The sequence below is a fragment of the Struthio camelus genome, chromosome 14 (genome assembly GCF_040807025.1).
Source record: "Struthio camelus isolate bStrCam1 chromosome 14, bStrCam1.hap1, whole genome shotgun sequence".
NCBI classification, from domain to species: domain Eukaryota; kingdom Metazoa; phylum Chordata; class Aves; order Struthioniformes; family Struthionidae; genus Struthio; species Struthio camelus.
This window is the reverse complement of record NC_090955.1, coordinates 10,326,016-10,339,565: the sequence shown is the minus strand read 5'-3', so window position 1 is coordinate 10,339,565 and position 13,550 is coordinate 10,326,016. Positions and strand designations below refer to the sequence as shown.

At 42.4% G+C, this 13,550-nt stretch overlaps 2 protein-coding genes across 3 annotated transcripts in view; both read right to left on the bottom strand.

Moving 5' to 3' along the window:
* Positions 1 to 747: 747 nt before the first annotated feature.
* On the bottom strand, positions 748 to 5,539 carry LOC104144705 (ribonuclease P protein subunit p14). Of its 2 annotated transcripts, XM_068960248.1 has the most exons (5): positions 5,401 to 5,539; positions 5,235 to 5,319; positions 4,401 to 4,477; positions 3,009 to 3,087; positions 748 to 2,316 (listed from the first exon to the last, which is right to left on the bottom strand). In XM_068960248.1, exons 1-5 carry the CDS (start codon positions 5,487 to 5,489, stop codon positions 2,260 to 2,262), a joined length of 387 nt encoding a protein of 128 aa, XP_068816349.1. In that variant the 5' UTR covers positions 5,490 to 5,539; the 3' UTR covers positions 748 to 2,259. The 2 variants fall into 2 exon arrangements, with proteins under 2 accessions (XP_068816349.1, XP_009674163.2); XM_009675868.2 differs by lacking the exons at positions 4,401 to 4,477; positions 5,235 to 5,319; positions 5,401 to 5,539 and having other exon boundaries at positions 1,034 to 2,316.
* Positions 5,540 to 11,994: 6,455 nt separating this feature from the next.
* PRKAR2A (protein kinase cAMP-dependent type II regulatory subunit alpha) overlaps positions 11,995 to 13,550 on the bottom strand; it is a 73,283-nt gene continuing 71,727 nt past the window's right edge. Inside the window, exons 10-11 of the mRNA XM_068960247.1 lie at positions 12,976 to 13,114; positions 11,995 to 12,361 (exon numbers count right to left, since the gene is read on the bottom strand). Of these exons, the coding sequence (XP_068816348.1) occupies positions 12,228 to 12,361; positions 12,976 to 13,114 (273 nt within the window). The 3' untranslated portion in view covers positions 11,995 to 12,227. The remainder of the gene's footprint in view (positions 12,362 to 12,975; positions 13,115 to 13,550) is intronic.

Genomic DNA, 13,550 nt, shown 5'->3' with positions numbered 1-13,550 from the left:
TTACTGCAAGTAGCCCCTTCTTTCTTTTAACTCTACCTTGACAGCAAAACAGGCTACACACTGTATGTATACACACTGAGATACAGATTTAATTACTGCCCTAATCTCTCACCTACTGTGTCTTCCTTGGATTTGACTGCGTGTGTTAATAGGCATAAACAGGGTTAACTTCAGATCCAGAGGGGCAGATGAACAAGCAATGAGTGACAAGAGAATGCCCACTTTGAAAAAAAATACTTTAAATAGCAAAAGCCTATGATGAAAGGTAAGGAAAGTTCTCAACCAGAAGTACTTGTTCTGTGTTATGAACAGGCCAGACCCTGTGCTCTGAAGTTAGAGGGCATATTCAAGCCCAACAGCTTAAATTTTACAGCTTTTTTTTTTCCCCACTTCTTGCTACCTCCCCCTCATGATCCCGCCTGATTTAACACTCTCAGTTTACTGTTACATTGCAGCTGAATTTAAGACTAAGACATCATACCTAGACATTGTAACAGCTTTACCAGCAGTTTTCATGCTGTTTGAGAACAAACTTTTTTTCATAAGAAACAACTTTTGAAGCTATTTGCAGCCAAGAAAGAATTATGAATACATTTCTGCTGCAGAGAAGATGAGGGGAGGGATCATACAGATGTTTGTCAGAAAATTCTATGAGCCACCCATTGAAAGGAGCCTGTACTTTTACTCCTGGTAGTCCCCATCATTTTGGGGAAAAATAGCGTATAATAAACTTATATTGGCACTAAAATAATTTGACCTGGAAGATTTATTGGTGAACTTACCAGAACACTACTGCACCAGCAGCCAAGGTACTTCTAATGGGCAAAGAGGAATGAATTAGGTGTTCACACAGTCAAATAAGCAGAGAGAAGCCAGATGGTTAGTACACAACTAATTTGCACCTACTGCCTTGCACACAGGAGATAAACAGTCACTATGTACAAGCAGTGACAGTATGGCTTTTTACATGCCTTCCTTCACTCAGCTACATTTCTGGGAGGCAAGTTTCCATGGCAGTTTGCATTTAAGGTGATTTTCTTTTTTTTTCTTTTTTTTTTTATAATCAGGTTTTGTAAGGTAACTAAAGAATTTGAACGTATGAGAGCCACATCTCAAGATATACCAGGAAGAGTATATTGTTTACATTAAGGCTGACTACTGCTTATTTACAGAGCAGGCTACAGAGGCTTTTATTAGCTAGAGCACTGCAAAACAGCACATTGCCCCAGTATCAGCTAGAACTGGTATGTACATTACATGAAAGAATCCTGCAGTATGTGCATCAAAACTCTTTTCCTCCACCTGTTTGTTTGCTTGTTAAACATACAGCATTGTCCCCTTCCACAGGTGTTTAATATAACTCTTCTGTAAAGTGTGAAAAACTTTGAACTGAACTTAACCAGTCTGGTTTTTACCCAGAAGTGTTTTTGTCCAAAAGAATAACCGCTATATAAGCCCATCACTGCAGACTTTCCACTGTAGCACAGCAAAGGCTTGTCTAAAAGAGACGGTTTTGTCAGACTTCTATGAAAAACTGGAAGCTTCTTACTGCAGTTGCTATCAGGATTGAGTTTGTGTGCTGTCTTTGAAACACTGTGAAGGTTTTGTTGCAAATTGACTGGATTAAGTAATGTCACCTAAAAGGCAGAGTCAAAACAGAGCACAGGTTTCTGAGCTTTACTATGAAGTAGCATAGGATGAAAAGCTCTAACTTTCCGCTACCATGACTTTCACCATCCCTTCCATAACAGTCTTTCCACTTTCTCTGACTGTACATGATACAGCAATGTGTGCAACAGATCTCTTCAGTCGTTTAACTTCTGCTGCAGCTAAGACGACTTCTCCAACATATAAAGGAGATGGAAATCGGATCTCCTGAGAAAGAAATACACAACCTTGACCAGGCATTTTAGTACCTAGAACCGCAGAAATAAGTCCATTGATCAAAACTCCATGTACAATAGTTCTCCCAAACCTAGACTTCTTTGCAAAATCTTCATTTAAATGTAAAGGATTTGTGTCACCTGTTAAATCAGAAAAAGTAACAACATCATTCTGTGTAAAAGCTTTGGTAAGTTCAGCTTTGTCTCCAACTTTTATATGTAAGCGCTGAAGTAAGGGACATCCAAGTAGCGAGCTGATAACTGTTAGCTTCGTCAAGGCTCTTTGCTGGAAACGCCCTCCAGAAATTCCATGCCTGAAGAGCAGCAACATCTCAAGCAACTTCTGCTTCTTGCAACCAAGCCAGCAACTGCATAATCAGTCCAGCACTAGTTCTCTACTGTTCCCAGATAACGCAAGAAGAAATGGAGATGTCTAGTTAGGGTGGAAAAAAACAAGACAAAACAGGAGAGTAAAGCACTACAAAAACCATCAAATTCACTCAAGCAAAGCTGAAAATACTTAAATTTCCCTTTTATGTAAAAGATTAAGAGGTCAGAGCTACATCCAAGCAGATTTTTGTTTAGCCATCGCTTTTGATGTAACGAATTCTTGGAACTCATGTTATGAAACCACATCCTAAGGAAAAATGTAAGCTCTGGAGGCACATGTTCACACACGCATTTTTAAACAAGGTCTGTTGACAGTGACTGTTAGAAGGGGAAAAAAATGGGGTAGGGGGAGTAAAAGGTTGAACCAAAACGTGGGCCAAGAACAAAACTTTTACCTTTGCAGATCTATTAATGAGATCAGAAATTATCACTGGAGCGAAACTATAAAGTAAGGAGACAGCAACCACAGTCTGCTTTTACAAGATCACATCCATATTAGCTTAGAGGGAAGAGGCAGACAACCCAGAGATGACAAGTTTAGACACCATTCAGTGTAAGACTGCTTAGGACTGAGATTACTTAAACATAGGCCTACACACCTGCAGTGAAAAGCATTTCACTCCCTAACCACAAAGTTTCTACATGTAAGCTATCTTTCTGTTAAGAGGCAGCCAGGTGATCTTACAGTGAGAATTGACGTTTGGGGGAAGCCATCCAGTCTCCCCAGGGCTTTACCTGTAGCACTCGAAAGGCGCACCTTCTGTTCTGATAGAAGCCCAGCAACGTGAGAGCACTCCACAGCTTGACGAGGCCACTAAGGAACAAGAATATGAAAGAGACTAATAGGATTTCTCTGTCTCAGTTTTCCTGCAGCATAAACAGCTTAAATAAAAGCATGTTACACAAACAGTAATGAAACCTTAACTGAATTTAACAGCAGGTAATTTCATCAATGAGTTCTGGTAGCAGCAACACTATGCCCTAAAGGCTTACTGTAATCACTGCAGTCTTACCCTTGACTTACAGGTGAGGCTTACTGTAACCTTGTCAAATAAACTTTATTGACCCTTTTTCTCAAATTCTTTCTCTGTGTCTTTAAGCTCCTTCTTCCTCTAATTCACCTGCTGTTATCTTCACCATTTAAATCTGATAACCATTGCCTTCGTTTGCTATGGAAAGAGATTTGCGGTCACATATTTCAACAGTGCTTAATTCCTGTCAGATCATTCTGTTCTAAGACAGAAATAATATATTGATCCATGTATGTTATACATTTTAGTAAGTTTTCATGAATGTTCTATGCTTAGATCTAGAAGTTAGGCTTGGTTCTTTGGAAACAGCATACCAACACCACCAGTGGGATTCTGAGCAACCTGAAGATGTCACCTAGACAGTACTGAAACCAAACTAACTTTAACTGATTCAGAAATATTCTTCTATTCCAGAGAATTATTTTCCTGAAGAAAAATTGGCAGAACAAATGAAGATTCACTGTGAACTGAAGTCATCAATTATTAAGATACTAATGCTAGAACGAGATACAATAAATTTGACCCACCTAATAAGAATAGGAGATTGGTCAAGATGATATGATGATTATACCCTTTAGTCATTTGTTTGAAACTCGGCCTCACTTAAAAAATGTGACTGATTAGGCAAGTCACTGAATCAGCACATCAATGAAATCTACATATGCTAAAAGGAATTTGTCACAGTGAAAGCATTTCTGTAGTCTGCTTTTTTATTGCTTTTAAGATAACGTGCCGTGACATTTTTCTTAGTAATATTTAGGGTTTTATTGAACTATCTATTTAACCTGATTTCACAGACAGGGACACAGATAAAGCAACTTGCACATAATCGCACAGGAAGTCAATATCAGAATACGGATTATATCAATTACCCTAGTTCTAGTGTATAGGCTAATGAGTATTTACCTTATAGTACTAACTAATATGAGGTTAAAGATGTGCCAGATCGCAGATAGTTTTTCTTCCCACTTTTTTTTTTTAATTTGTGGTGTGAGACTAGAAATCTTAAGGTAATTATTCTTAGTTTGAGAGTTTTGTTTTCCTATGAAAAATATTTTCACGACAGCCTCTGAAGTGCATACCTACTGTACCTTACCTGCTAGTAACTCTTAATATTGCAGACAAAGTCTTTTCCTCGTATGTTAAGACATCAACAGGCAAAGCTGCTCCAACCTATGCAAAAATATGGCATTATTAAATCAGTTCCTTCCACTGCTTTTGTAGAGGTATATACAGAAGTGATTTTATTATCAGCATGTGACTTTGTTAAAGTTGGTATAGTTAAGCTCAAATCTCATGCGAGCATTTCAGCTGTAACAACACTGCAGTTTTTGTACGCTACCATTCTTCTCAGAACTATATAGGAAAAAGCCACTTTTAGTCCCACGTTAGAGCTGGAGAAACAGAGACCTGGAGATGATGCGACTTGCTCAAAATCATCCAAACAACGCAGTAAACAGAGCAAGAACAGTATTCAGGACTTCCCAGTCCAAGAAGCTGTTTCTTTCCCGTAGCTTTGCTTTTAAACCCTTGCTACAGCAAAAGCACCAATACCCCAAATTCTAAAAAGCAGGTGTTCTGAAATCACTTGATTACCGAAGCTCGGGCAAAACATACAAGCCCAATTTCATTAGGGGCCAAGGTCAAACACGGGCTGGAGAGCAGGTAACGGAGTAGCAGGGAGGAGAGCCGCGGCCCTGAGGACACTTACCCTGCCGCCGCCGCGTGGCCGAGGCCCACGCCTTGCTCACGCTCAGCTCGGACCTCCCGTCGTTAGGCCGAGGAAGCGTTATTCTGCCACACCAGCCCTTGTCAGAGCCCGGCGCTGACTGAGTCCCGCCAGGCGCCCCCGGCCCCGGCCTGAGCCTGGGGAGCTCGGGCAGGGGGCGGGCCGCAGCCCCATCCCGCACCGCTCCCGGCCCCGGCCCACCTCGCCGTGCAGCTCCCTCAGCGCCGTCACCACCAGCTGCTTGAAGTGCGCGGCGCTCGGCCGGGCCCCGCCGTCCGGCAGCTCCCTGCGGGGAAGCAGAGCAGAGGGCGGGCTCGCGGGCTGCCGGCGGCGGCAGGCCGCGGCCGGGGGACGGGGACGGACTCACAGGCGGACGCGCAGGTAGTGGTGCTCGGCGGCGCTCCGCAGCACCCGCCGCTCGAAGGCGGCCGGCGGCGGCGGCTCCGCTCGGGCCATGCCGTGGCGGCGGCGGCGGCGGCGCGGCCTCGGCCCGCCCGGCCCCTCAGCGCCGCGCACAGCCTACGGTGGCCCCGCGGGCCCAATCCCGGCGACGGAGCTCGCGCTGAGGCGGCGGCGGCGGCGGCGCGCGGGGAGGGGCGCGCGCGCGCGCTCTAACGGCTGCTAACGGCCGCGGCCGGGCCTGGGGCCCCGCGGAGCGCTGCCTGCGCTCGGTGAGGCCTCTCGCCCTGCTGCTCCGGCCAAGGGAAGCAGCAACTTCCGCGTTACCAGCGAGAAGAGCAGCCGCTGTTGCCCCGCCGGCCCCGCGCAGAGCAGCTGCGGGTGCGGACCAGCAGTTTTTCTGCCGCCCTGCCGCTCGACCCCCTGAGTGCTGTGTCCTTTTAGCGTGCTGAGGCCTTAGTCCAGAGCCATCAAACGAGTGGGTTGGACAGTCCGGCTACGCTCATGCTGCTGAGCTCATCGCTTTCTGATTCAGGAAGGCAACTCGTAGTTTCTGGTTCTGAAAACCGTTGGGAGAGGGGCTAGCTAGCAGCCACGCTTCTTCATCTCCCCTTTAAACACGTGATAGCGGTCCTGACGCAGTTACTTGCGGATGCCATAGCGGGATTCAAGCATCTGGGCATTGCGCTATCTCCCACAATCCGGCTTGCAGCACACACAGCTGAAACGGAAACTTGGAGCAGATGCAGAATCCAGGCAGGTGGTGGTGGGTCCTCGTAACTCACTGGTCAGCAATGACTTACTTGTGGAGATACTCCTAGTAACACCGTTTTCATATTTGCTTGAATCCTTATAGCTTATCTGATGATGGGTGTTAAATCCTTCAGAGAGAAGCAGCAGAAAAAATATGAAAGTTTCCTTGCTCTGCTAAAAAGGTTCCCAAGCTGAAACAACATCCTGAGGATAAGAACTTTAGAGTACTGCTTCTTTCTTCCAAGAAATAACTTATCCAGGAATTTTCAGGGAACCATGCTGCTTAATCAAAACCATTACCAAAAGCCCTCCTTTTCTACTGTTGGGTGGCTTTGAGAACAAAGAATGCAATGAAGGAGTGATCCTCAAGAGAAGTGACTGGTTGGAGCAGTCATAATTTATTCACCTTTGATGCCTCTGTCACTGCCTGAACTTGCAAGGGATATCATTTCCTTGCAGTGGGATTGAGCAGCAGAATCAACTTTCATGAAAGAACCATGTTTTGTAATGTTCATTGTCAAAGAAAAAAAAGCATCCACCGTTATCCACATAGCGCTTCTTCAAGCCTAAAACAACAGCTGAGGGATGAGTTTCCTCATTCACCCCAGCAGGGTAATGCTGCACAAACACAGCACCCATCTGATACACTTGTTAGGGCGTAAGTCACAAGAAAGCATTTGCATTTGTCATCAAGCAACTCAAAGCCTGCGCAAGGGAACTCCAGGATTCAAGGTGTTTGCTGTGTTTAGGCCCAAGATTTTCTCTCTCCTCTCTGTCCTGCTGGGAGCTCAGCCTCCTCCGACTCCAGTGCTTGGCAAGCTTTGGATGTGAGCTGTAGCTCATTGACAGCCTACTTGCGTGTCAGTGAGGCTGTGAAAGACAAGAATTTTTCAAAGGTATTCATAAGAAAACAGAAACATCTGACAGAAGCCTCCTGAAGAGGTCATCTCATCCACCCCTTTTTCAGACAGGTATGTAAACCTTTGGGCAGAACTAGTTTCAAACTTGCAAGAAATATCTAATGAAGATTTCACACTCTCCCAGCGTCTGCTCGAGCGGACTTCCAGACAGAGCTTTTGCATGCTTAACCTACACCTTCCCTGGTGCAGTTTATGCCCAGTATTAGTAATTTTGTCCTAGCAAATACGGGATCATTCCATCTTGTTGAAATCTTTTATAGGTTTGTACATTTCTCCAGCCCCCTGCCCTAGTTGTTCTTTCCAAACTAAAAAATCCCCGTTTTTCTTATCTTTCTGTATAAATGTTATGTTTTATTCTCTGTGTATCTTGCTGCTCCCTCTGGCTCCTTCAGATGTCAACATCTTCCTTGAGTTAAGGTGCCCTTACTACTTAAGTACTACAGTAAGTTGAGTACGGTAGTCCAGGTGAGGCAGAGGCATTCCCATGATTAAAGCCATGATGCATCTGAACCACTCCCTCAGACTAATTTAAAAACTGTACATAAAATAGTAAGCATTTAGAAAAAAAAGCTTCAGCAAAAGCAAATTTTGAGAGTTTGAGCAAATAACTTCACAGGTACCAAACTAATTTTCTTTTAAAATTGTTTGTTAGGTTAAAAAAGGCAGCTTGCCACATGACATTCAGTTGCCATAAATGTAGGGCAGCAAGAGATCTCTAGTAATATTGTTTCTCCTCAAAACTGAGAACCAGTTAGCACACTGCTCAAATAATAAAATGAGAAAATCAATTTTACAATAGTGTGGCAACCATATCACAGCAGCCAGGTTTATTTGGAGCAACAGTATCTACAGAAATAGGTATCATTTTAAAGATATTAGTAAAATTTTCTCACCAAACAGTAAAACGTGGTGGTTGGATGATGTATAAATCTATTCCGATTATTGCAACAGGGCAAGTGCTGTTTTCCATAAGGCTCTGATAACACAAGCAACAGTAACTCAGACACTCCAAGTAAATTTCGTTACCTGCTAGAAAGTCCAGTCATTATGTAAGCGCTGTGTGTGTGTGTGTGGGGGGGGGGGTGTCAGCTGCAGTAAAACAATAAAGAGCACACACAGGATTGTACCAGGAAGGCTGGACACAGCATGTCAGCTTTTTATTAACCAAAAGTGAAGCTGAACCCCAGAATGGTTTAACTTTTAAAAACCATATGTTTATATGGCAGATATTTTCTTTCATGTTCAACACTGTAGTGCAAGAACTGAAATTTGCAGTTGTTCGTCCTTTGAAAATCAATTACTAAATGTAAAATGAATTAAAAGTAAGGGTCCCCTCAATGAATCAATGAAGAAAAAACATTTAACTCAAAAGAACAGACCAATCCTAAGAACTGTCTTATGAAATTCTCCCAAGTGAAAGACCATTAAAGCACTTGGAGCCTTGAGGTAGCAAATTTATGCAGGATTTAATTCCCCTCCTGCCCCACAGAGTGGAGGAAAATTAGTAGCGCATTAGCAGCTCCAGCCAGCTAAACGGAGTTGAGTATTCTCTTATGAGGTTAGTGACTTTCTCTTTCGCCTTGAAATAGCAGTGTAGTGCTGTAGACCATCAGGAGAAAATCCGCAAGGAAGGCCTCTTGAAATAAAACATATGGTTTGAAAGAAGTGGAAATAATAAACAACAATAACTGTAACAACAGAAATTAACTGGAGTGAAAAAAACCCAAAACGTCTGTATTTTGGCAAGACTAGTTTACAAATACACGTCAAGAATAAGAGTCCATTTTCAGCCAACTGAAAAGAAAGAAAGGAAGTGACATTCAAAGGGGTTTCTCTTTTTGCCCTCTGTGCAAAATTGTATTTTGTTTTGTTTTTAAAGAGAGCGCTTTTTTTTGCCCTTTTTTTTTTTTTTTTTACATTGTGAAACCTGCGCTGTGACATTAAACAGAATACCATGTGCCAAAACACTTGACCACTGAAAGCTCCTCTCACTGACTTCACAACAATCACAAGCAGGGAATCAGATATAGGAGACTGTTCTTCCTCTAAGTCTCAATGACACTACCCTCTTTACCCACTTTGCTGCTGAGTTCTTTTATTAAAAACTAGATGTTTCTCCACTACCAATTTCAGAGAATCCACAGCAGATGTACTGAACACTAAGCAATAACAAAGATCGTGCTCATTCTCCACGACAATCGCGATGAGCAGTCACAGTGAAAAGGAAAAAGATGGGATAAAACGACACAGTCAGATCTTTACAAATTGGTGTCTCACTTCACTCCCTGGCTTCAATATCCCCACTCACGTGCTTTCTGACTTTGTTCATCGCTGGTGCTCTACCAGGTATCTGGTTAGACAACGTTGAGCATGTTATTACAAGCTTCTCTCACCTATCTTTATATTCCAAAGTTGTACAGAACAGGCTGGTTAAACCAGAACAAACTAGTCAGGAACATTGCAAATTATACCATTTTAAATGAAATGAGCCTTCTTACAGGCCCATTCTCTTTCAGCTCATAAAGGTTGCCTCTTTACACCACAGAACAATGTCACACAGATCCTGGCTGCAGGATGGCATTGCCCAGTATGACTTTGCTGCAGAGAGTCTAGAGAAAGGTAACATTTCAAAAGCTTGTTCTTGCTCACAAGGGATCCCACTGTTTTGATTTTATGGTCTCATCCTTTCCTTTGATTTCCAGAGCCATCAAATCCTCCCTCCAGGCAGAATTACCTTAAGAGTCTATCAGGGAATTCATCAGCCTTGCTTGTTTTTTTGGCTAAGCTTCAGAACAATTGCCAACATTTGCATACACTGAGGTATACAGTCCTGCCATGCAAAGGACTGAAGGCTGTAAGAACCAGAATCCATCTGTGAAGGGAGCCCAACCTGCCAGGCTCCTCTGGATAAAGAGGATACTCTGCCTGGGATGGACAGAGGCCAGCTGATGATTTTTCACAGCAAGTTTCTCTTTAGTTCACACGACAGTTTAGGCAGCACAGAAACTCCTCCTGGTTTGAAGACCAGTTTATGTTTGGGTTGCTGGACAGTCATGAGCTGGCTTCAGAGAAACTTCTGTCTATGAACCCAAAGTACTTTAAACTTTAAAGTATCTGTTATCAATGCAAGGACCTGATGATTTTTTTTTTCCTTTTTTTTTTTTTTTGTAAAAAATCTGCAATTAAAAGAGTGATTTTGTCTTTGGTGTTAAACCTCGGAAGCATGAAAGAAGTACCTGCTGCTTCTTTAGCTATAATTTATCATGAAAAACCAGTCCAGTAAAGTAAGGGAAACTCACTGTTCTAGCATACATGCAGTTAGAATAGCCACTAGACATCACAATCAGAACTTTTAAAATGGAAACACCTCTTTCAGTGGTGTCCATTACAAATCATTTATATTATATAAAAATTGGATTCCAATTACAGTACTGGACAATAGCCATTCAAACTTATCAAGTTTCCATCTTATTCATATTGCAGAGACTGGGAGGAGCTCATCCATTTAGGGAAGAAATTATTAGCCATGACTCTGAGTCAGTTTCTGGACAAGTATCTTGTGCCTTAGAGAAATGTCCATTGTGATAACTAGAAGCAGCAAATCAACATTAGCATCCTTCTATTCTTGCTCACGTGGCCATGAAGAATAAAAGAGCAGGTTCTGTTCTACTAGCATCCACAATTAAAATTTCATAACTCCATAAAACACAAGTTTTGCATGAGCTGAAGAATGCAAATTCAAAGGGTCACTAGATTTATCACCTACAAATTCAATGTCTGAATATAAATATTCTGTTTTACACCATAAAAATATCCTTCTTATGGTCTGGTTCTTATTTAGATAATACTCTGGTAAAATCTTAGCAGTATGCCAATTAAGGTCATTAAAGCTACAGAAATAGAATCTACCTAGTAAATGCTGCAAATTTAACAGGTATTTTAGATAAACATCATTAGCTGAGTTATCACCTAAACCAGAAAGATTCCTCAAACACACCAACTGCATAGTTAGCAAAGACATTTGCTCTACTAAGTCAAATGCTGCCAACTTTTGAAAGATTTAGCAAATAGACTTGGCATTTGGAAGCATCCAAGTGTCTAACAAAGTTAGAATACTGTGAAATATTAGGACTGGGGTGGGAGGGAGCTCCTGTAAATAAGTACAGAAAGAGTCTTCCTTTAAATTACAAAATGTTCACCTCCTTAAAAAGCTTTAAAACTGACCCAGACAACAACAGTGCCCTGGGAAATCAAGCAGTATACAGGATCTCTATAAGCAAGAGAAGGTCATATATAGCGATCTCTCCACAATAAAATCTACTCGGTGTAAGAAACAAAGAGCAAATTTCGGGAGATGACAACTATGAAACCTTCAAGCCATTTGATCTGTTAGACTACAATCCAAACCACTGCACTTTTTTTGGGGCAGCCGAGAGTAAAACCATTTTCTTTGCTGCCCAGAAAACACTTAAAATTTAGTAATGCTTCATTTTCTGCATTTCATTGCTAAGCAGCTCTCTCCTGTGTCCCCAGCTTGGTTTACTTGGTTTAAACAACTATAGTACCTGCCTCTTTCAGCAGGCTGAAGAAAACTTCCGTGCCACCTTACCAATTGGCTCCATTGATATTTTTAACTTCAAACCTAGATGCTACAATTAAAAACAAATTTGACATTGTGTAAGGAAAATATCAGAAGAAGATAATAAGCTTGTAAAAGGCTCGTATTCTATAGGTTGCCTCTGCAGAACAGGCAGCCTACCACTACAGAATCTGATCTGAAAATTTATCCCAGCGGTAACACCAAAAAGGAGGCTTTTACATCTTGCTCACTTTGGGTTTCATATCAGGCACTTGAACTGTTGGAGAGATGCCATTCTGAACCATGTAAGTGAACATAGGGTTAGAATCATCTTTAATCTAGGTCTAATAATGAAGTATCAGCAGCAAAGTGGAGGCATGGAGTGAGCAATCCATCTGTGCTGAGACTTGTTTATGGTTTCTAAAATGCCCAAGAAGACAGCAGCAGTAACTGTTCCGTAGTGTCTATTTTCCTTGTGAGTTGTGTTGCTGATAGGAGGCTTTTCTGTGTCTTGAACTGAGAAGGCGTTGAGGTACCCTGTGCCTAATTCCCTGGATCCAACAGGTCCATGCTAGAGCCAAACAGTGCCACCAGCTGCTCCTCATAATGCGTTATATTCCTCTTCATAATGTCCATGCAGGGTCCGAGCAACCTCTCAAATGCTTGCACATCCATGACTGCAGAGGAACAGAAGTGGAAACAAAATTGTCTGTCAAAAGGACACCACGTGCCAATCTGTTTTCTGAACTCAGAACACAAACCTCAAGTCCAACCCCTTTGGTTCTGAGACTTCAACAGAAGCCATGTTAACAAGAATCATATTTCTTATTTCAGTCTGTACTGTTGTTTCAAGAAATAAGATTCATAAAATATGCACCTGACCTCAGGGATAAACACGGAAGGCAAATACACACAGTACAGGCATAGATGTATCACCTAAATGCTACGAACAGGTGCTAGACAAGAAACTGATGTTGAAGACTGTGCTGCAAAAACAGTAGAGTCTGGGTACAACTTCCCTTTTCCTTGAGCACAGACCATGCAAGCAGAAGTAAAAGCCCACTGGGGCAGTTACCCCACCCACTTGGACCTAAAGGTCTGAGGGGGGAGGTAGTAGAGCTTCCCAAACTTCAACACGGAGATCCTCTCCAGTCCATACTCCTAGCCTCAAGTGTCTGACTAACAGGTCCCAAACGGCAGCCAGGTTTTGAATAGCTGCTCAGCAGAAGAAAGTCCACAGAACAAGTGAAGACTAGAAAAGGATAACTAGAAACACAGAATCCCTCCTTACCTAAACATTTGACCTCCCCAACAGCATAGGCAGAGGCTGCTCTGGGTTTGTTGGTAACAAGTGCAAGCTCTCCAAAATACTGTCCTCTGTGACACTGGGCAATCTCCACTTCTTGGTTAGCATCCTTACTTGTCATAGTCTGTAAAACAGAACATTTAAATTACTTTGCCTGCAGCTCTGCCTTTGTATAAGACTGCAGTTAATCCCAGACATCCTTCAGATGTGCAACAGCTCATTGGTTTAGTAATTGTAGGACTAGCAATACCCAAATCATGCTCTATAGTGGTAGAACACCTTTCCCGCATGCTCAGTCAGAATTTTGGTAAGAAAAGTATATGCTGGCCCACAAGAAGCTTTGAAGACAGGTAGCTATTCACTGTTAAAGCTTTGGGAACTGCTGCTCTAGACTATTACATTGGACTAACACAGATCCAACGTTTATTATACACAAGACTTTGCTCCCTAAAGACTACTTCAGCCCGCACTGGGATCTGTTTGAAAGCAAATGTCTACCAAGTGAAGATAATGCACCCCAACTTTTTGTGGCTTCCAGTTTGCTAAAATCCTAAAAGAAA

What these genes read in the sequence shown, in the direction of transcription:
- LOC104144705 (XM_009675868.2), bottom strand. Translation starts at nt 2,214, where the DNA reads ATGTTGCTGCTCTTCAGGCATGGAATTTCTGGAGGGCGTTTCCAGCAA.